Raw genomic sequence first — 24156 nt, forward strand, 5'->3', positions numbered from 1 at the left:
AACCCACTAAATAAATCCATAAGACCTACCTTGTTCTTTAAACCTGCAACGCTTGTCGTCGGCATACAGCAAGGCGAGTCTGAGGTAAGTGCAGCCACAGAACTCTATGTTTCTCTGCATAAAACACTCCATCAAACAATTCTAAGAACAATCGACTGTTCATGTGAGTTCGTAGCATAAAATTTCACATAATAAACTCATATGCATGCAAATCAAGTACCTATTACTCTAAAGTTAGGGTGAACAAAGAAACTAATTTGTCTAACGCAGTATATAATGCAAGACTAACCTCTTCACTCATGCGACTGCCAGTCCTAATCTCAGTCTCATCCGTGTAGTTCCTGCAGTTCGTCTGGTAGGGTGCTTTTAGTAGATAGATCGATACCTGTTGAACGACGTAAACCGAGTTTCATAAATTTAAGGGAAACATATTTCCAATCACTTTTGTTTTCCGACTTGAATGTTACCGTGAAACACTAACAAGAAAAATCATGTGTACCTTCTGCACTCCAAAGGATACAAACTCTCCTGGTTCGACGTTGAAACCATCGTATCTCGGGTTCGGGACTGCATCCTCGGAGTGTATCGACAGCCTTGTACTTACGTAGCTTGATAGAGGTGAATAATCCTTCGCGTCCATGTTGACGCATATGATAAGTTCTGAGTGGGGAAAAATGCACACATGCATGATCATGTAATTCGCTGGCTCAAAGATACAGGTTCTAAGAGAACAGCTTTTACTCAGCGAATGTGATTCGTCCAGTATGGGAAAGATTAGAAATCCCGGAAAAGGTCGTTGATGTATTTTGGCAACCACGATTTGCATATTTGACTTTAATTCAGAGCAGTCGTTCTTAAGATTACTGGAGGACCCTGGAATTTTCTCGCGGGGGTGGGGTTACGTATGATAATCGAGTAAAAGATAAAACATGGTAGGGTGATTAGCATTTGAGTGAAATATCTAACACACACCATGAGAGGTACGTAAATAGATCCACCTAATTTCTAATTTTTTTTTTTTTAGGCTGTAATGGCAATCAGAAATAACTTAAAAAATGGAAAGATACTGAATTTTGTGCCCTGGATAAGATGGAGGAGGCACAAGAAAATATATGATCTAGACTCTAGAGCATGGGTTTCTGTGGCAGCTTTTTTTTTTGGGGGGGGGGGGTTCCGCACGATCAAACCACGGAACCCTAAAATATGTAATATTCGCTAAGCTGTAGTTTACTTTGAGTTTTAACGGGACAGTGTCTGTAAAAAAATCAGCGGATTAAAAGAACAGCATAAATCAGGGAAGGAAGCGTTGTCCGTTAGTTTGTGCTGTTTTCCCTCAACTTCCCCTCGATTTTTGAATCCAAATATCTCTGTGAATATTGCACTGACAAAAGGGGATTTTTTTCTCCTTTTTTTTTTTAGCTCAGAAGAAACAGGACAAGTTTCTAATTTGAAGACAAGGTGCTCGTATAAAAAAGTTAATTTTGTTTTGATAACTATACAACCCCTTGCAACGTGAATGACGTATCTGAGTTCCACATGTTATTTGGATACTTCTTCTAATTGGAAGTATGTCTTTAGAATAAACGGTTTGTCAGTAAAACAGTAAAATGCGACGGTGGGGGGGGGGGGGGGAATTGAGTAATCATCCTGAATGTATATGTAAGAAACATCACTGAACTGGAACTACTGCTATCAAATGAGAAATACAACTGTTGTGATTCTTGGATTAAGATGACCCGCTTTTGACTAATGCGCCGCATAGAAAAAGTCAATATAGCATGATATTGATAAATATTTTTTGAGCAATAATATCAGTTGAATTGTTAAGTTTGCTTAAAAATTTCAACAGTTAGTATTTATGCACAGTAAGTTAACATTAGTAAAATGCGCAGAATTTTTTTATGAACTGTGAATTTATCATGATACAGCTGCAGTTGCACTGTTGGATTTAAGTAAGTCATTTGACAAAGTGTGGCATGAGGGGTTGCTCTATAAAATGATTAGAATGACCCTACCCTTTAGCATAATTAAAATTGTACGTCATTATCTTGCAGCAAGAACTTTTTATGTAAAAATCAATGACACAATATCTACAACTAGACGAATTAGATCATCTATAGTGCAAGGCAGTGTTATAGGACCTTGCCTCCACAATTATCACATGAATGATTTTCCAGTGGCAATTAAGGGTATTACTGCGCTGTACGCAGACGATTCAATGATAATTTGTACAGATAGAAAACCACAGAAGGCATTAAGTAATTTACAAGAATTAATTGATCAAGTCGAAACATGGTGCGAAAACAGCAGAGTTAAACTTAATGCAGACAAGACAGTATTTATGTGGATCACAGGAAAACTAGATCTACCCCCAGATGCCGGAATAGTGGTTGAGGGGAAATTCATTGAACCTGTTATAAGTACTAAATACCTGGGAATAATAATTGACAAACGATTGACATTTGTGCAACAACGCAATTATGTAATACGAAGAGCAGACGTAGCAAAACACACTTTAAAACGCATACTTGCAAGCAGATCAACATTGACAATCAAGAACAAATTAAATGTATACAAAATGGCTATCAGATCCATACTTTTATATGCTGCACCAGTGTGGCTCTACTCGAGCAATCAACACATGGTTAAATTAGAACAATATCAAAACAAAACAATAAGAGCTATGCTGGGAGCCAATTGGTTCATCAGGAATAGAAGTATAAGAAACGATATAGGAATGCCCACCATACACGCCTTTGCTCAAAAGCTGGCTAATAATCTCTTCCAAACTCTTGAAGAGTCAGAATACCAACATCTTAGGGAAATATCCACTTACCCAAAAGATCAGATATCAGCTTTTTCCAGACCCAAAAACTTTCTGGTTATGAAAAGACCGGAGGTACCGGGATTGTGAAAAGTGTATATAAGCAACTATATATAGTGTAAATAATTAGACCAACTGCAAAATATCAAATTTGTAGATAATATATATTTAATCAAATAATCATAATTAACTGCATTTAATAACATAATAGCATTATATACATACATAATCATATATACATAACATAATAGCATTTATTAATATGATCTATAGTTGACGCTGAACATAAAAATGAGAGTAGGTAATATATGCATTATGATGAATGATTAATGTTAAAAGAATAGCATTAATTATAACTTAATGACGTCCTAACAGGCTGATGAAGTGACATTCTGTCACTGCCCTGTTGAGTGACACTTTCTGCTTTCTATTTCTCCTCCCGCCTACTTAAGCTTTCTTTTCCCCCTAGATTAATAACCCAATATGGGTAATATTAAACTCTAAGTAGTTTAAAAATAAAACATATACAACCATGGCGAAAATAGCACTACTAGTCCAGGATGGCTAAGAAATGACTCAGGGGTATGCACTGATTGCCAATTTCAGTCGGAACCCACAGGCCACTATGTCATATTTAGGATTTAGGATTTTATGAACTGTGATGACATTTGCCTGCTTATAGCCAGATCATGACTTTTAACCAATTTGACCAGTTCTTTTTACATATACTACACATTCATGCAAACACATATCTATCTACAAACATGTACACATTTTCTTCTTCACAGGCCTTCTTGGCCAGTTTTTATGCCGGCAGTTGGCCCTCGCGGGCTGGGAATCGGCTCAAAGTTCAATTCTGGTCTGGTCTGGTTTATAAAAAATATATATTATCAGATTAAACTCTTGCGCATCTTAATGATGTTAATTTACCATATACAAATAGCAACTGTGAGTTAAAATTTCAAAGCAAACTTGACAATTCAACTAATATTATTGCTCAAAAAATATTTGTCAATATCATGCTATATTGATTCGCAATGATTAGCATCATGGTCATTTCTGTTATAGAATATGCCAGAGTTCTTGAACGGGGGATTTTCCTTCTGTGGGGTGATGGTAATAATCAAACCTCTTAAACCATTTTTTGGAAATTTTTCATCCACTAGAAGTGAGGATTATTAGATTTTTTTTTTTTAACCGAGCACAACTCAGGTCTATCGCCATAGGCAATTTTCTACCTAGTGAGTTGTGCCGCAAGTGTAATTGTGTGTACCTAACAGTCTGAGTGCGTATCTAGTGTTGTGTATGATTTTTCAGTGCTGCCATCTACATCTCAGAAGTGAAGTGAGTACTGTGTCGTGACTGAATATTTGTACTGTTTGTAGGTCTGTTGCTCTCTGTGGCGAGACTTTTTAACGGGGAGATCGGCTCGCATTTGCGCCTCGAAGTTGGGAACCACAGATAACCAACTTCAGCCGACCACCACTGTGGCGACGGTGGGGCTCGAACCCGGCTCCCCGCGATGCGAGTCCGTCACTATGACCACTCGACCACCACAGCGGCAGGATTATTAGATTGCAGAATTTACATGTACTTTACAGGACACCCAGGGGGTCATCTAAACACATTAGTTCTATCCGGGCACAGCACGGGAACCCATGGCCTTTACATATTGCAGTAGGGACCCTTGGCTGGGATCTTTAGTGTGCCCCCAGGTCAGACTGTTAACGGACCCATTTATTATTCATTTGTATAGTGATAAAAACAAAAAATTATGAGAGAGAATAATCTCGGACTACCGGGCTGGAGCCCTGACAGACCCTCTCCCCTTTTGAAGGCCATGCGGGGGTCCACGAAAGAAGGTTACGAAATACTGATCATTAAGTTTAGAATCAGTTTTGGTGAGTTGGCAACAATTTATGATGTTGTGGGAAATTCTTTGCTGACGGGGAGAGCAAAGTGCGTCACACCGCTTTTGGGGTCATATTTTGCTCTCCCAAGGGTGACCCATTAACGAGGTTTGACTACCAGTAAAACCTCGATAGGTCGTCAGTCAATTTATCGGCAAATTATAACGGCTTAAGCGGAGTGACGACTTAATCGAAGTGCCGCCAGTTTGAATGTACAATGCTGTGGAAGTCGTTGGAATTTAATCTAATATAAGATTTACCAAAGTATGAATTAAAATTACAATGCATATTGACAAAATTTAAATTGTAAGGAAAAAACAAACCGAAATTTTATCTTTTTGAGCTTTTAGGATCCAACTTATTCTGGCACAATGCCGCCTGACAGTCGAGTGGTTAGAGAGCTGCCCTCTCACTATGCACGTCTTGGTTCGAATCCCAAACTAACATTAACAAATTCCCTGGACGGCTCATGCTCATTCCTTGGGAATACGTGAGGATCACGCTATTAAAAAAAACACACTGGTACACTTACGATTTATATCAGTATTGTGTTTTTTTTCAATTTAGACTAATCAGAGCAACTGTTAGAATGGTTAGTGTTTCTTTACAATACAATTAATGCATATCAATTTTACGCATGCATGACACATTTAATTTTAGTGCTTTGAATTCTGCATCAGTAGTTCATGAGGGGCGCACAGAACACAGGACTTGGAGGGGGGGGGCAGCTGGGCAGAGTAAAACAGACATTAGAAGGCCTTGAGGAAAATGTTCGATTTTTCAACAAAGATATTTTGTTTAAATTTGAAGCCCTAAATTAGGGGGGGGGGCATACAGAAATCAGGTCCAGCTCGAACAATGCCTAGCATTTTAAGAATTGTTTTTTTATTCAGCAAATGTATGAAAGATGGACGGGACCGGAGAAAAATGACGACTTAACAGGAGTGACGACTTACCGAGGTTTTACTGTACTTTTATTTATCGTCTGTATTTCAAATTCAGCTAAAGCTATACCTGCCCAACTTCAATAAATTATTTTCAAGGGTATAACAATCTTATGCTATAAATTTCATTTCATTTGGTTCATTTTTACTGGTTTGTGATGGACGTTTGTTTTAACCGTACCAGTCTCCCTTTTCGTCTCATTATTAAATGCTTTTCCCCCCAGGAATGGTAATATGGGAGTCTTAACCTTCAGAATCAACTTTCTCCATGGGTGATTTCAACAGTCAGCTGTGGTCCTTATTGCTTGTATTTGACATAAAAGCTAAGAGGTATATCAACTGTAAGAATCACTCATAAACAATTTCAAATGTTTTTTCATATTTATATAATTTCAAAAAAAAAATCAGCTCATTATTTTAAATGTTAAAGTATTATTTTTTTTTTTTTGTAAAAGAGCATTATTTTAAATTGGCATACCTGATGACTTTCCAGTGATGGGATCAAATAGCGTTGCGTTTTCGATCCTAGTGCTGTTCGCATCCCACAAAGCATTGAATGTGAAGCAGTTCGTATATTCGTAGTCATAAAACTGTGTCATCCTGATGAATAAATTGATAAAAATTACTCAGCACTTAAAGCAGAGGTTCTCAATCTTTTTTTTTAGCCCCAATCTTAAATCAACAAAAATATCGACTACGCGACCCATGGGTCTATTTTGAAATTGAAAATAGTTAATGGAATTCCAAAATAATAAAATGTTTGATTTTTGAAATTTTTGAAACCAGTCCCAGGGAACGCGTTAACAGCGTGTAACACATGGGGCCGGAGCACCCACAAATTATCAAAGACTTTCACTAATTCGGAAAAAAATTATTTCTATCATAAAGTCTGAATTTTCATTAATACTGGAATTATTTCTTCTATAAATTCTGGCTTTTTGTTTTTGTTTATTCTGAAAATTTTTTGTCATTAATTCTTGAATTCGATGATGATTTCACTCGCCGCTATTCCCTATCCATACGAAGGTTTCTAACTGCTGGCTAATGCGAAGATGTATTTAGGAAAGAGAGAAAATTCAACGGCCCTTGCGGAGAATCGTACCCTCATCCTTTCAGTTTACGGGCGAACGCACTAGACTACAAAAGACAACGAATATCTCAATCTTTCCTTCATCTTAGACCAGCAATTATCAACCTTTTCTGACTCGCGGAACTTTTTTCAGTGTAATATAAGTATTCCTGTTTAGTATGTTATTTATATGGCGGTACCCTTTAGGCCTCTTTTTTTTGTTTGTTTATCAACAAACAACTGATTTATTTTATTATCCTCGAGTAGCCGTGGAGCCCCTGGGAAGTGCACACGGAGCCCCAAGGGGTCCGCGGAGCACCGGTTGAGAACCACTGTCTTAGACCATTAGACTGCACGAGTTCCAAGGAAAGATTGAGATTGTAGTCTAGTGCGTTCACCCAGCTGTTAAAACCTTCGTAATTCTGGAACTGTTTCTTATATTAATTCTAAATAATATAAATGAGAAAAATTTATACAATACCATACTTATATACAATAATTTGAATTATTTGAATTAGGAAATGTGAAAAGACTCACGTATTAGTCAGATTTCTCTCTTCGAATTCGGCGTAAAGGACAAAGTCCTGCATACGATGACCAAGTTTGATCCTCTCATCTCGGCTTTTAGCTTCGTATTTCGATTCGAGTCTTTTGATGTAAGACTATATAATGGAAAAAAAAGACATTATGAACAATGATTTAATTAATTAATTTGCACCTCTCCTCTAGTCAAATGATTATCACGTCATTGGTCCGACGCGTCTGGTTTCGATTCGTCAAAAAAAAGAAATGAAGAAATGATTGTCTTTAAAATTTTTGTTGAATCAGCATGGATGCATTAAATAACTAAGTAAAAAGCATTATTTTTTTCTAATTTATCAATTTCCCGTCTTTTCCGAACTTTAAAACTGATGTACACACACAAGATAGAACTGAGGAAAAGCGAAACTGAATTCTCAAGACCTTGACAATAGATGGCGCTTTAAAAAGAAGTTTTTATCAGGAGTAAACATGCAAATAAATGCACGAAATTGTGTATAGAGAGTGTTCATGCGAGAGCTATATGGAGTGGAAAATTGTTGCATATTTATCAATTTCCGTGTCTCTCTACAGCTCTAAAATTAACTCTAACTAGTACTGGTGAAAAGCGGTATCGAATTCTAAAGATCTTGGCAATAGCTGACGCTGTGAAAAGACGCTTTTTACAGGGTAATATAAGCAACTGGATAAGTGAAATTGTATGTAGAATACTTATATAGGAGTTATATTTTTAGTGGAAAATTTTACTGCGTATTTATCAATTTCCAATTTTGTTTTTCAAACGCTGACTTCAAACGGAAACTGATCCAAGATATCATTGAGAAAAAGGGAAACTGAATTCTAAAAGACCTTGACAATAGTTAGAACAAAAAGATTTTTAAAAGGGCATGACAACCAATTAGATGCATGAAATTATATAAAAACTGTTTTTATATGAGAGTTATATAGAGTGAAAGATTAATGCATAATTAATTATTCCCCCTCTCTCTCTCTCTTCTGAGCTTTAGAGACAAATCTCTAAAACTCACCCTTTAAATAGCACAGGTGAAAAGCGGTATCGAATTCTAAAGATCTTGCCAATAGCTGGGGAGGGGGGGGGGGCAGGACGCTGTGAAAAGAGGCTTTTTACAGGATGAAACAAACACTGGATGCGTGAAGTCGTTTGTAGAGTATAGAAAAGTTATATATGGAATGGGAACTTTCTGCATAGTTATCACTTTCCATATATCTCAAGCTCTAAAACTGATCCCAGACAACGCTGATGTAAAGCTGAACTGAATTCTAAACATCTTGGCAATATCTAGTGCTTTAAAAAGAAACTTTTTTGATGGGAAATACAATCAAATAGATGCATGAAATTGTATATGGAGTATTTATATGAGAGTTATATGGTGTGGGAAATTATTGTATATACATATATCAATTTCCGTGTCTCTCTAAAGCTTCATATTACGCTTTCCCAAGTTTTTTCCGATTTTTTAATCCAAATAAATCAGCGAATATTGCACTTGGAGACATGGAATTTTTCCCGTTGGCCGCGGAAGATACAGGGCAACAACTTTCTAATTGGGTTTTTGAGGGTGGGGTGTCCGTATAAAAATTTCGATTTTTTTTTATTTCGTGACACACTGTATTTTCACTCTGAAAACTGGTGATTTTTGAACGCATTTTAAGCATTTTTTTTTTATGGAACCATATTTCTACAACAAACGGTTGATGAGATAAAAGCCGCATTAGGCCTTACAGGATACCCTGTATAAGAGTATTTATACAGGAGTTACATGGAGTGGAAAATTTCTATCAACTTCTGTGTAGCTCAAGCTCTAAAACTTATCCCAGATAAGAACTGATGAAAAGCGAAACCAAATTCGAAACATCTTGACAATAGCTAGCGCTTTTGAGAGGGGGGAAACAAGCAATCAGATGCATGAAATTCATATGGAGCAAAGCGGTTGAAGAATTTCATCTTTATTTCAGCTTCGATATGTAGTGTTTATATAGGGATTATATAGAAAGTAAATTTATCGCATACTCTTATGAATCTTCCGTGTATTTCAAACTCTGAAACTGATCCAAGATGGCAATGATGAAAAGCGAAACCGAATTATAAAAAATCCGACAATAGATGACGCTTTACAAAAGTTATTTTAAACAGAAAACAATATTGCAGTAAATTCCAATTTTGGTGCTCTTGAAAGTTAATATTTTAGAATGAATCATTATTGAATTTCAAGGACTTTGCGATGCTCATCATCAAACATTTTGGAATTTCAAAACAACTTACAGTCAGGAATACTGTTTATATCAGGGGTTCTCAACCTTCTGTATTCCACAGACCCCTTGTGTCAAATGTCATGGACCGCTTTTCAAAATAATAGAGAAATATCGAGGAGAATTTCAGTATATAGCAATGCCGAAACAAAGAAATATCATTTGTTCATACAAGAGCACAGATCCCATTAAATCTCTTCATGTACCCCTGTTTAAGAGCCCCGAGTATAGATATTAGAAAAAATATTGAGGAGTTATTTCACTCACAGTATCACTTTCGTTAACCTTCTTGTTGCAAACATCAGGTTCAGATGTGCACCATTGCTTGAATCTTGCCCTAGAAATCATTAAAAAAAAAAAAACTAATAAAATACTCAGTATTATAAATTAAAAAATAATTATTCATAGATGCCGTTATTTTAAACAATAATCCCAATAAAATAAAAATTATCATAGAATTTGCCTGTTGTTGTTGCAGACAGTTACAGCAGGGAATCCTAGAACCTGGCTATTGACGACACTTATCTCGACAGTGGTCGGATACTGGAAGAAATACAGCAAGAACCGACAGCTTTGGTAAAGGCAGCCGGCTGCGAACAGTATGAATCCCGATGACTTCAGGATTCGCCTCGATCTTTCTCTGGGAAGAAAAATCGACCATGATGACATCTGGAACAGAGATCGGCGGCCATCGAGGAATAGAAATCTACCCATCGGATGTGTCACTGAATTTCTGTATCTACTCCGGTCCATCAACTATGCATATTTCGTTCTCCAGAGCACCACCTGCATGAGACAGGATTGTCCTTAAGAACTTTCAATAACCTCACAATGTCTGTTTATTTCTTCAAGAGAACATCAATCATAGTGAATAGTCTACCTTCACAGCGACCACGTGGATAAAACTTCAAGTTAAACGTAGGCTACTAATGTAATCAAATGTGGGCTACTTTGGCCCATTTTTTAAAAAAGTTTCAAATTCACTTAGAAGTAGAAATAATATTGGGTTTAATGCAAAGTTCTTGTAACCTTTTTTATATCGATAGGCTATTTTATATTATTTATATTGTGTATATGTGAATAAAAAAACAGATTTTTTTTAAACTTAAAACTAATTTAAAAAATTCAAACATTTTGGGCCAAAGTTTCATGTGCCTAACTTTGGCTCACTTCCCTTTTTCCTATTCTAAAGTATTAAATAAAAAGTTTGGGTATTTTTTTGACCTGGGCTCGTAGTAAAACTTGGATTTTTTGATATAAAATTTATGTTTCAACTTGCATTGATCATAAAAATAGCAATATCTACATGTTTTTTTTAAATGTATTCTTAATAATCTAGTCTTACAAATAGACCAAAAAAAAAGAGACATTTATTAACAGGCTTTGAAGGCTTAACTATTATGAACCAATTATTGCAAATTTTGTCACGTGACTAGCTGATATTAGTTCTTCCTCGGAACTAAGAACCTTGAGATACAAATGCAAATACAACGCCACAACAGGCAAAATGCCCAATAAGGTGGTTGAGGAAAAAGATGCCCATAACAAATAACCAGATAGATGACCTGGTTTGCTAGAGTAGTGGTTCACAACCTGGGCCATATGGCCTCCTAGTAACCCTGGGATGTCCTTAGGGGACCATGGGTGAAAATCAGATGGAAGGGCAAGCCACGACAAGTGGTGAAGGGGGGGGGGGCACGGACAGGACCGTCTTAAGAGCATTGCCCCCCCCCCCGGGCCAACAGATTTTTCTGAGGCCTTACCTGGTAAACTCTCAAGAACTTCTTCAACCAGTTATAACTTTTGTGAGGCCCTTCTTCTCTTGAGGCCCCCCCCCGGGTCATGCCTCTGGTGGGCCCATGCGTTAAAACGGCACTGGCCATGGAGAGCTGTGAAAAATTAAAGCTTTCAAGTTAAATATGGTGCTAGAAAAATGTTACTACTTTCAGAATCCAGTAGAGGTATCTTAACCCACCGGCCCATGTAGGCATGGCCAGGGTTCTCATATCCACAGGGGGCCTAAACTATGATTTTCAAATATAAATATGTGAACTGTTACTTCCAGCTAAGTCCCCCCCCCCACCCCCAGAACATCACTTTACCCGGGAACTTCCACGATATCAAGACGGCCAAACACAAAAGCCCCACATGGAGTACGCTCACCGAACTTTAGCCCAAGGTAGGCGAGGACCCAGGATGACGTGTCGGGAGGGTCCATTGTAGGTTCGCGTTGAATCACCAAATATTTCATGCAGACCTATTTTTCACATTTAATTTGGTATTGGTAAATATGGATCACCATATATCGTTTCTGGATCCGTGCCTGGCCCAGGGCACCAGAGATCGATCTCATTTATAAAGTTTTTCATTAAAAATTTAATTTTGATTGATTTCAATTCAATTAATTACAAAGGATCTCATTGTGTTATGAGGTTGGGGGGGGGGGGGTTCACAAGACAGGGGGCCCACGAGAAGAAAACATTGTTCAAAGGGGGGCATGGGCTGAAAAAGGTTGAGAAAGGCTGTGCTAGAGAATGCATTTTTATGTTTCTTTTTAATCGTGCTTCGGGTTATTTTAAAGTTATCTGCGGCGTGTGCCTCTGGTTTATTTCAACATTTCTGATTGCATGTAAACAGTTTCGAAGGTGGTCATTTCTGTAGTTTGCATAACTTCGATTAACACGCTTGTATTTAAACGTCATCTTTCATCTGCAAATAAAAACTTGAAATAGGCCTAGACATTTAAAAAATGAGCATAATTATTTAATGCATAATTATGTCACTAGGTGTACTCACAAACAAATTACCAAGTCTTGCAAAAATACGACTCTCTTTTTTTGGCCGGGATTACACTATAGAAGTTTCATAAAAGTTCATTTATAAAATTCGAAAAATACAAACAATAAGGTGATCGATTGCATTTGCTAAAATGTTACCGATGCTCTTATTGGTTATATTTTTCCACTTTTGTAAAAGAACTTTTAACAAACTTTTATAATAATCCCGGCCTTTGACACATCAAAATACTGTCAAAGTTGGTCGTATTTTTTGAAGATTTTTTTTTTACCCCAGAGCTTAAACTTTCAATTAATGTTTTCGGAAAAATTGAAAGATTGAGGTATCCGACTACGTTCGAAGGGCACTTCTCTATAAAATAGTAATGGAGTGAACATTAATAAAATTTTCTTTTGGTAGAAAGTGTCCAGAATGACAATAAATGTACAATAATAAATTCTGGACTACCCATGTGAAAAAATGTCATTTTTATGTCAAATTTTAAGCTAAACTCGTGTAATATTCTAAACACTATTGCAAAGAATTTTATAAATGGAATCTTTTGTTATTTTCACAGTACATTCAGCTAATATTATGAACCAAAAGTTGAAGAGTTGTATGACATGTTCATGTTACACTCAAATCTGTTAATGTACTTGGGAATTTTTTTGTAATTAGACAAATACATGTCATGACCTTAGATTTTGGTTCATAATCTCAACAATATAGCAAGATAGTATATTAAAATTTCGTAATGATACAATGAATAGATTTCCAGAAATTACATTGCAAACTCAAGTAAAATGTCAAAAATAGCATTTTTCGTAAAACACGTTCGATGTTTTTATTCACGTATTACCTGTATGTAAAAAACGAAACGTTAAAGTGCACGTAACATCGATTCTAAGCGTCATATAACCAAAACAAGGCCTGTTTTGGAATTGCAACAAACAGGACTTTCAGAAAAAATGAAGAAAATAAATAAAAATCTATTTTTCTAGTAACGATATTTTCTTTCAAAAAGACGTTGTCAACGTACTCGGATACCTTAAACGAAATTTCAATCATACTTCAGTTAAAAGCATTGAACTATGTTTCTAATTTGGCACCTACCTAACTTGACAAAGCTGGATTACAACCCCCACAGTTGAAAGTTTTGAGAAATGAAAATACCACGTGCAATCACAACATACAAAACAACCACTGTTGCTGCCTAGTCGGGCATGCGTGAACTACCCGAAGCGCTCAGCTGCCTTGCTTAGTGCTACTACTTAGCAAAAACTATAAAAACTAATTCCGAAAAACATTTTATGCACTAACATGAGCACGTTTTATTATTTTATCGTTTTTATCGCCAAAGAAGGGTCCCGGGCCAAATTAGCCCGCATTTAAGGTGCCCAAAAAATTATTCTATTCACTTGTTAATTTAAAATTTTTGCTTAAAATGTGTTTAGATTCCCTCTTTTTTGGGATTTAATTAACGGCCATGTTATGACATTTCATAACAAGGAGGTGTTATCCTTTGAAAGCTTTGGACAGAAATGAAAATCGATACATCATCTGACCAATCTGATTGGTCAGCTGATTCTTTTGAAGAAAATTCTTTTTTCTTTTGTAAATGTTATCGTATATATCCTCGTTGTCAATGTTAGGCTTTCTTAGGGGAGAAGTAAGTAAATTTTTTGTAAATGTTCATTTAATTTCAGCCTAGTTATGACATCGTACTCCAAAAACTACATTTATGGAAATTATTTCAAGAATTTAATTTATAACTTGTTTCAAAGAATTTAATTTATAACTTGTTTCAAAGAATTTAATTTTTTTCTAATAATATATTTTTAAAAAACAATCGAATTTTTTTTTCTGACAACGAATTTGCTTGTAGTGCCACCTGGATTCAATTATAGTAACACGAAGGTACAAAAATAGAATTTTTTTTGTGAAATTTTGGATTTTATATTGAGGAAGGAGAAAGGTTTTAATGAAGAAAATGTCAGGATTTTTTTTAAAAGCGTTTTCCACTTACTTGAAATACAACTACTGCTACTAATAATTAACTTGCATCTCGTAAACATTGCTCTTGGGAACTAATGAATTGGCGCATGCCGAAATGTGATGTGTGTGTGTATATATGCGTGGTCCTATATATATATAAATGTATATGTGTGTCTGTGTGTGTTGCTAAAGTTGTGTATAACGCCTGAATTTTATTTTTTTTACACATTTGATACTCCAAAAAATGCATTAAAAATATAAATGTCATCAATTGTTAACTTTTTTGCTAAAATTCTGTTGTTGTTGTTGTTGTGGTGTGTTTTTTTTTTTTTTTTTTTTGAAGAAATAATTCATGTTCAAATTTTTCAGCCAAGATGATGCAGGGTATTTATTGACTTTACATAAGGAAATTTTCCAGAATGTTATAGCAAAATTTTATGTAATAAATCATACTTTTCCCGGAGGCACTTTCTACTTACCTGAAAAACCCCATAAAAGTTCAACTTTAGGTGCTACCCCCCCCCCCCCCGTCTAGTGAAATCTCCCAAACTTCATATTCACCATATTTCTAACTCAGAAACTTACACAATCCTTTAAGTCACGGCTGAACTTTTTTGAAGCCAAGAGAAAAAGTTATACAGTGAGAGAAATCAACCCACACATTTATGGCACCAGGGTCTGAAAGGGATATGGTTATATATGTATGCTTGTTTCGTGTTACACTGGTGCTGCCATGAATCCACCACATTTTGGAGTTAAAGTGGCAGATTCCTGATTTTTCGTTGTTGTATAAGTACGTTAAAGGTCTGCCTTCTGTCTGCGGAGAGATCAGAAAAACTTTATTGATTTTTTAAAAGTCAATAAAATTTCCGGATACACCTCCTTCGGGACTGCTCCGATATCTCCTTAGCCCCGTTCATATGGGAAAAAGAAAAAGCGGGTTTAAAACCCGCTTCAAGATCTTTCACCAATGACTGCTCTGAATCTCTTTCTTTACGAAGGAAAAAAGTCGTTAAGCGGGTGCTAGAACTCCCAATGCTACCGCAAAAATTTGCCCATGTGACTGGAGCTTTTGAGAGGTGAAGCGGGATGCGTCCGGTCCTTCAATATTTAAGGTCAGCGGAAAGACTCTTTCTTTATCAAATAGGGAACGAATCGCATTCGTGCTTCAAACTTGGAAAACAGACTTCAGCAGACCACCGCTGCGGGTCCGAACCTGGAATGCGGGTCAGTCCATCCCGATGACCACGCAACCTCACAATGGCTATTTTTTTAGAATAAAAATTCAACAATAACAATAATATTTATTACTTAGAGACTAGAAAAATTGAATTTTCTTCAAAAGTAATTTTTTTCGAGAAAGAGAAATTTTCTAAATCCATACTCTGATACCTGATTTTTTTTTTTTTGGTCTCTCCTGCAGCTATTTCCCTAGTTGTGGAATTTACATTCGCATGTCGTCAGCCAACTATGACATTCCCGAGAAAAATTCAACGAAGTGATTGGAAAAAATTCGAAAAAATTAAGAAACGCTTCTCGTTGCAGCAACCGGCGCGCGTCCTGGGGTTCGTCGTTTTCCTGTTGGGTTTCCTGATCCAAACTGTGGCATTCCTCAGGATATATTTCGATTATCCGACTGCAGTGGAAATCCATATCGTCCAAAGCATGTCCCTGACGTTCCCTTCGGTAACTTTATGCAATGGAAACAGGTGATGATTTCTTTAATTATTCTTTCCGAATCGGCCTTAATTATTCATTCATTAATTATTTAATAAAAAAAACTGTACTACAGTAAATTCGCTTCAACCTAAGGCATTACTAAAAATATTTCTATAAAAACAATTTAGACGTGTTTACAAAAGCTGCGGAAACGTACTCCAAGTACAACTTTAATACTCTGAGCAAAGTATGAATTTACGGGAACTTCGCCCCAACATTTCTCCCCGAGCACGTTTCGTCCCCGGTAGATTTGGGCCCTGGAAATTTCGCGACGAACATTTCGCCTGTCATGGGACCGTATGAGCGACCATGTCAGTGATCGTATGAGTGTCCAAGTGAGTGACCCTATGAGTGATCAAGTGAGTTACACATTTACTCTCTGACATTTCACTTGTCCTGACCGCATGAGTGACTATATGAATGACTACATGAGTGATCAAGTGAAAGACCAAGTGAGTGACCGCATGAGTGACCATATGAATGACCGTATGAGTGGCTAAGTAAGTGACCGTATGAGTGGCTAAGTAAGTGACCGTATGTACACATAGTTTCAAGACATCTGAATGAGTGGTGAACGAAAAAAATGTTCCTCATCTAACAAAAAAACTTAGTTTTGAGGAAAAAGCATTTTAGTGAAAACTTTAGCATGTAGCATGTGTGATGCCTGTCAGGCAGTCTATTTTAAAATAATTTAAAAATATTTCTAGTTCAGGGGGTAGCAGAAAAACTTCACAGTATTTGAAAATTGAAAAATTCGAGAAAATGTGTTTTTTTTTGGAAAATTTGCGTGCACCAACCCCCTTACAGATTTATCGCCGGAGCCTAAACCATACATCTTCCTAATTTATTGCCAAAAGAATAAAATTAAATAGGTTTTTTGAGAGTTTTTTTTTGTTTTTTAGAGCTCGTAAAAGCCAGTGGTGCAAACTGGATAAAGAAGTCTGCGGAGCAAATACGAATGAGTCGTTAGTGGTAAGTCCGTGGCTGCATACACTTTACAGCGTATGTCACTATGTCACATATTGAACAGTATCAATGCATTCATACTCAATGATGACTGAGATTATTGTTTTCCCATTCAGGATTATAATAAGAAGCTCGATGTTAAATACCGTGGACTCAACAGGACCGTCAGGATGCGTTTGGGCCACCAGAAAGAGCAGTTCATCCACGGATGTTTCTACGAAAATGAATCCTGCATTGACCTGTAATCACAATGATTCTTACTTCATATACGACAAGAATCCATTTGAATTTCGTAACACTCATGAATAACTTCATTTATTCATGACATCCCCAGAAGGCGTGATATTCACTTACACTCGAAAAATAAAAATAAAATAATAATGATAATAATAAAAAATAAAAATAGTGGGAAGGGTAAGCATACACTTCGCATACGGAGCCAGATCGAAATCTTCAATAGCGGAAACAAATCTTGCGTAGGAGGCGCATGCTTGTTCCGATGTCAGACTGTTCCATATTCTTGCAACATGGCATCTGTACCCATGGAAAAAGCAATCTCTTGTGGTCGTTGGTATTCTTATTTGGAAATGATGCCTACGAAAGTTGGCTCGTCTGTCCATGATCTAGAAAAATGGTTCTTCTGGTGGTGTATAAAACATTCGGTGGACTAGTTTGTATCACATCTTCAGATCTGCAGTGATTCTACGCTATTCCAGGAGTACAAACCCCAGAAATCCGAGTCTCTCGCAATAAGACCAGCTGTTCGTTCGTTAAAGAACCTTTGTGGCTTTCCAAGGAGGAACTTAATCTTGTAAGGGCTCCATACTCGTAAACAGAACTCCAGAGTCGGGCGAAACGTACACACAGAAAGCAACGTATGCGCATCACATTTGCGGTATGCCGTACATAACATGCATGTTTGCGCTGGAAGTTGACTGGCCGTTCTACTGGAAAAGTTGATGGCATGCAATTTTTAGGCTCTTAGTGGTTCTCTACCCGAGAGAATAGCTTCACGTGATCAACGAATTGCAAAAGAGGGATAGGTGATTCAGCCCAAGTGATATCATAAGTGCACAAAGTAAATAAGAATGATACAGAGTGTTCCTGAACTCATGGACCAAACTTTAAGGGAAGTTAAAATATAAATAAAGTAGCATTTTTTGTATATCAATGTGGGGGGTCGGAAATGAAAAGTATTGGCGAAAATACACGAAATGATAAGGAAATGAAAAAAGCTTTTTATTTACATCATTGTGTGAAAGTCTTTCTAAGAATTGTTTGGTACAATAAAATGCTAAAACGTCCGATCATTAAAGCCTGCCAAGCCTGTGTCGATGTTAGTGGTTGCACATGCGAGCACTTACAAGTGACACATTATTATTACATTAATAATTACAGTAAGTGCTCTTACTGTAACACGAATTTACATTTCGTGTTTTGCCACCGACACATTTTATTTCCGACCCCACATTGCTTACATAAAAAATGCTTCTTTATATGTATTTTACCTTCGCTTAAAGTTTGGTGCATGAGTTCAGGAACACCCTGTGTCATTCGTATTTACTTTGTGTACTTATGATATCACTCGGGCTGTGCCGCCCATCCCTCTATTTCAATTCGCTGATGACTTGAAGCTATTCTCTCCAGTTGAAAACACCAAGGGCCTTAAAATTCCATGCCAACAACTTTTGGATACCCCTAAATAGTTTATTGCATAAGAATATATTATAATGTAGAATAATTTATAATTTAATCCTATATATGGTCCTGTCCATGTACATGGAAAGTACATGGTAAAAAACCACCACACCAATTTCTTTTCTCCATTTTTTCATTTTTTTTTTTTAAATTTAGAAAGTGCATCTTTTAGTGCCATTTCAATACAAAACACGACTTTATACAAATACAACGCCACAACAGGCAAATTGCCCAACGAGGTGGCTGACTTAAGACATCATGGATCCCCGAGCCATTTTTTGGAGGCCCTACCTACTACCACCGCCCACCCCCAACCAATGTGCGTGTACGTGTAGTGCAACCTGACGTTAAGTTTGTTTCTGTGTAGTGCTGCCATCTGCCACCAGTTTTTTTCTAACTATGAGTGAAGTGTTATGATTGAATGATTTATCGTTGTAGGACTGTTGCTCTCTGCGGCGAGACTTTTTAACGGGGAGATCGGCTCGCATTTGCGCCTTGAAGTTGAGAACCACAGAAAACCAACTTCAGCCGACCACCACTGTGGGGTTCGAACCCGGATCCTCGCATCGCGAGTCCGTCACTATAACCACTCAACCACCACAGCGGCTATAAGCGGCTATTTATAAGTTCAATTATTTTTATTTAGGAAAAGCTGATTCCTTGTCAGTGTCATTTTTTTAGAGCTGCTGAAATTTTACGCTTTTAGAGATTTATAAAATTACACTAAATTCAGGGATTGGAAATAAAAATGAAGGTAACAAATTTTGCAAACCAAGATTCTATCGGCTCATGGATAACAGTGAAATAAAGGAAAAATACATATTTTACGCTTAATTGGCCATCGTAACTAATCAAGAAACCAACTCCGGAGAGTTAATTAAATTACTCTGCTGATAATTTTATTTTCAATTAAAAATATGCTAACAACAACAACCATTTACATCCGTATTCGTACAAAAAAAAATTAATGCATTTTTATGGGGTTGAATCATATAGAAGGGGTTGAATAGATGAGCACACATTAATTGAAAAATTTGATCATCCAGTGTTCAATGTGGATTCATGAACTTACATCAATGTTGTGTCAAATTTCAAGGTGGATTAAATATTTGTATAATGCTTCACACTTTTACTATTTCTCCTTTTTAACCCTTTCCGTGGTTTTATAAATTTCACTGATCCGCATTATAACTGGCACAGTGGGAAATAACCGAACCCTCTGTAAAATGACGCATCTTTTTTTTTAAGGAGAAGACTTTTACCAATTTTGTGCAGGTGATAATGCTCTCCCCCCCCCCACAAGAATAATACCAGAAAAATAACCAATTAAGAAAAATACTATTTTTCTATTGTTTATTCTACACGCATTTTTCCTACAATATCCCAAATGAAAAGAGGAAAAAACTTATCTCTCTTGAACACTGTCTCTTTTCTTCAAAAAAAAACAAAACGTTATATCGTGTTCACGTTATCAAAACGTGAACACGATAGCTGACTCCACTCACTATCTGTTGATTGATAGGCTGGAGGTGTGAAAAACATAGTCTTAGGAGAAGAGCATCGTTACAAACGCGTTTCGGCTAGTCATTGCCGAAATAACAGGGTTTTAATGAGGCGACATATTTCGTAATTGTCGAAATAAAAAGCATCTAATCTAGTTAGACGATGTCTCGTAATTGCCGCGGAGAGGGTTAAAAAATATTTGTCATTTTGTTCCGAGACCGGTATTACACTATAAAAGTTTTCTAAAGAACTTTTATAAAACTTGAAAAATGCAACCAATAAGCGTATCCGTTTCTTTCGAGCATATGCAACCGATAAGCTTATTGGTAGCATTTGTCAAGTTTTATAAAAGAATATTATTTTTACTCGTTATTTTATAGCGTAACAGCGGCCTAAGAAGTTTCATAGTAATTAGCGCAACCATATCAATAAAGAAATATCTATCTTCTTGACAGAATAGCGACATTTTTCAGTTACGAGTACACCAATTGCTTTACGATCCATCCTCAGTGGAATTTGAGCGACCAGAGAACTCTTACAGCGACAACTTTCGGTCCAAAGCATGGCCATTCTTCTGGTGAGTAATCTGTTTACTCGTGATCGCGACTGATTATTATCGTACGAAGGTTTTTAACAGCTGGCTGATGCGAAGATGAATATAAGAAAGAGAGAAAGTTCAACTGTCCTTGCTGGGAATCGAACCCACGTCCTTTCACTTGCCGGGTGAGCTCCCTACATCACTAGACTACAAGTCTGGATCTATACCACTAATCTGGAATTGATTTATTATGATCATTCAAGGCCAGGCCTACAAATACAAGGCCAAAACAGGCAAATTCCCAACGAAGTGGCTGAGAAAAAGGGAGGGAGTCCCATAACAACCTACCAAGTGACGTGTCATTCTAGTCCGGCATTGACTCAGGGCTATATAGTAAGGTCTGTTTCATCCCTTTTAAGTCGCACTTGTCACCTTGACTCCATGGGCGTGGTCTCTGCGTGTATGAAATGTCGTTGCTGCTCTGTAAAAACACAATAATAGAATAACAGTAATGGCAATTTTCGAAAAGATAATTTCGGAAATAACTCAGAAAAATGTTCAGCACACCGCGATTGCAAACTATCGTATTTAACAAGGTAGCAAAGTTGGCGTACTCGGTTCTAGTGTTCGCCAACACGCATTTACATACGCATCGAAGTGCAATTTTACTCCTCCAAATTTCATTGAGGAGTGAAAATACTCTTTCAAATTTTAGGCAATTTTTTTAATAGTACTGAAGTATATCAGTATTAAACTGTTATAAAAAATACCCCCTAAAAATTTTAGAGAGGAATCACATTACTTTCCAAAATTATGTTTTTGGATAACATTACTCGGTTCTGTCAAAGCAGTGACGTCACGCATTACGTCAGCTAGTACCGACTCCGGCGCATCATGAGACAGCCCTAGCATTGACTGCAATTAATAATGTTGCTGCAAATCGCATCTTTCACCTATCTATCTGAATGAGTTAAGAATGAAGTGCATATGCATGAAGGATAGTGTTAGGTAGACAACATTGTGTTTTGGGCAAATGTGTGTGTGTGACCTGGGCTTTTTTCCTTCTATTCTCTCATTTTGAACAGAGATGTCCATCTTGCTGAATTTCGAGAGTGATGAGTACATGGAATTCTCTCCTTTGGTGAGAGCGAGGATGACGGTACATTCCGGGGACAACATCCCTCAACCCCAGTACGATGGCGTCAGCATACGCCCTGGAACGCTGTTCGAACTCGGCTTAAGAAAGGTAAGACCGAATGGATTTCTTATTGTACTCTATTTACCGAATAGCTTCACTTGTATGCAATGAAAATTTGAAAATTAATGACGTAAAAGTATTTAGCAATAAAATGTGGCATTTGCGGCTACAATCTTCGAAATATAGTGCGCGTACATTTCTAGGCGCATAAAGTTTTGCAGAAAGATTTTGACAAGGAGCGAGCCGATTTTGAAACGATATCATTTCTAAATACTCTTTGGCACATCACTGTTATGGGCTCAGAAGTTGCTGCCACATTTATATTGCAAATCAAATGTGAGAAGCTGAATGATTGATAAATAGCTGTGTGAAGTTAATTTATTTGCCCAGTTCTATGAGTGTGATTGTTCTTTGCTTTTTGCGATTTAGCAACTCAGAAAGAAATTGTTACCAAATGGGAGAAAACGTTGCGAAAATTGGTATGATGTTTGGCGATTTAGCAATCGTAATTTAGTGAAATTGGCGATTTAACACTCGGTTTTTAATCTCTTTATGATCATGAGCGTAATATTACGTCCAAACATCAGTGGAATAAATTCAAACCAGTTCTCCATGTTTTCTTTCCTCTCTCTTCACCATCGCAAAGCTTTACAGTAACCCTATCAACTGAAGTTGCTTTTTCTTACCTTTCTTTCTTGCTATACTGCTGTTAGAGATTTTCCCCCCTACACATATAATGTATCTTACTACTATATACATGTAAGAGTGAAAGAGAACATGTAGGGTGAGGATGAAAAGAGACTCAAAAAATCTCTTATCCCCCTTATCAATTATACTTTTTTTCCTTTTATATTTTTGCTTTCTTAACCAATCTCCTTTTTTTTCTAACGTGCGGTTAGGGTCAGGACAAGGTTACCAGATTCCTCGTCGATTCGTGAAATAGAGAAAATCCAAATTGGTTGCCAGACCCTTCTACGTGAAGTGGTTGAACTCACTATTTGGCAACATCCGCGATTTAACGCTCGTTATTTAGCGATATTTGCAAATTAATCTTAGACGGCCACCATTGCACGACCGCGGGAATTTTTTCGGACTTTTGCGATGGGTAGTCCCATAAAACCCATGACCTTTTTAGAACTTGACGGGAAAGTCTGAAAAAATCGATTCCTTAAAAATCCGTCACCTTTTCCTTTTTACTGCGACTTTTTTCCTGATTTCCGTGGCCCCTTTTCTTATTTTTTTATTATTATTTACGTCACAAATACAAATATGTAATACAAAAATTTAGACATGTGTTACACTAGTACAACATATAATACAAAAATACGTGCATACATATTACACTTTGCAGCCTCAAGGGACTGAAAAGTCCTTTTTCAGAAGGCCTAAAAGGAATAAGCTATAGAATTTTTTTTTTTCTCTTGCAACAGCATTATTATATTCGGGACTTTTCCATGATGGTATATATAGACACTCTGATTATTTATTACAGACATCCGTAGAGTTACTACCGAAACCATATTCAAGTGACTGCAGATCATATACCGGCAAATATTCCGAAAAATCTGGAACCGTCATGACTCAAGAGGTAGGAGTTTGAATGAAGACATTTAAAATTTCCTGCCAAATAAATGCGGTATACGAAACACAGTACTCGTATATGTGACTAATTGGAATTTAACTCTTCTCCTAGAACTGTATGGAGGAATGCATGGCCAACGGCCAGTTCGAGAGATGTGGCTGTTGTAACCATCGGCTGGCTACAATCTACGATATGAGACCTTGTCTAAACTCCACCGAAAGTAAGGGACTATTGATGCCGTTGAAGACTATCCACACACTTTACGTCAGAGGTGCACAAAATTATCAGTCCGTGGGCCAGATAAGCGATATTGATACAAGGCCAGAAACTGGTACGGTTGACACTCGTTTTAACGACCCCACTTTATGGCGACCATTCTATTAAAACGACCGGTAGGAAAAGCCCCAAATGTTTTCATAGAACTACTGTAATATATGTTGTACTTTCGATGTAACGACCTTCTCTTATATAATGTCCGTTTTCGACGGGACGAAGGGGGTCGTTATATTGAGCGTATACAGCGCGGGTTTCCAACTGCTGTTCCACGACAGCTCTTTTTGGGGTTCCGCTTGGTCAAACACCACGGAACACTTATAAATCCCGGAACCCGGAGAGCTTTCAAAG

At 37.0% G+C, this 24156-nt stretch overlaps 2 protein-coding genes across 4 annotated transcripts in view; one reads left to right on the forward strand and one right to left on the reverse strand.

Moving 5' to 3' along the window:
- Window positions 1-24156, forward strand: part of LOC149077556 (degenerin mec-10-like) — a 45615-nt gene that overhangs the window by 8676 nt on the left and 12783 nt on the right. For 2 of the 3 annotated variants that reach the window (XM_089242798.1, XM_089242799.1), the window contains exons 2-8: window positions 15752-16037; window positions 16950-17019; window positions 17130-17254; window positions 20670-20791; window positions 21838-21998; window positions 23443-23538; window positions 23644-23863. In XM_089242798.1, coding sequence (XP_089098924.1) covers window positions 15799-16037; window positions 16950-17019; window positions 17130-17254; window positions 20670-20791; window positions 21838-21998; window positions 23443-23538; window positions 23644-23863 — 1033 coding nt within the window. In that variant the 5' untranslated portion in view covers window positions 15752-15798. The remainder of the gene's footprint in view (window positions 1-15751; window positions 16038-16949; window positions 17020-17129; window positions 17255-20669; window positions 20792-21837; window positions 21999-23442; window positions 23539-23643; window positions 23864-24156) is intronic. The other variant, XM_089242800.1, reaches the window with a different exon arrangement.
- LOC149077557 (degenerin unc-8-like) lies at window positions 7-10445 on the reverse strand. The gene is made up of 7 exons (XM_089242373.1): window positions 10022-10445; window positions 9826-9895; window positions 7285-7409; window positions 6157-6278; window positions 500-660; window positions 290-385; window positions 7-141 (listed from the first exon to the last, which is right to left on the reverse strand). The coding sequence occupies exons 1-7, from the start codon at window positions 10309-10311 to the stop codon at window positions 7-9; spliced, it is 999 nt and encodes a 332-aa protein (XP_089098499.1). The 5' UTR covers window positions 10312-10445.

This window comes from Pholcus phalangioides, unplaced genomic scaffold, assembly GCF_987345545.1.
Source record: "Pholcus phalangioides strain wild (caught in Gottingen) unplaced genomic scaffold, Ppha-v1.0 ptg000015l_1, whole genome shotgun sequence".
NCBI classification, from domain to species: Eukaryota; Metazoa; Arthropoda; class Arachnida; order Araneae; family Pholcidae; genus Pholcus; species Pholcus phalangioides.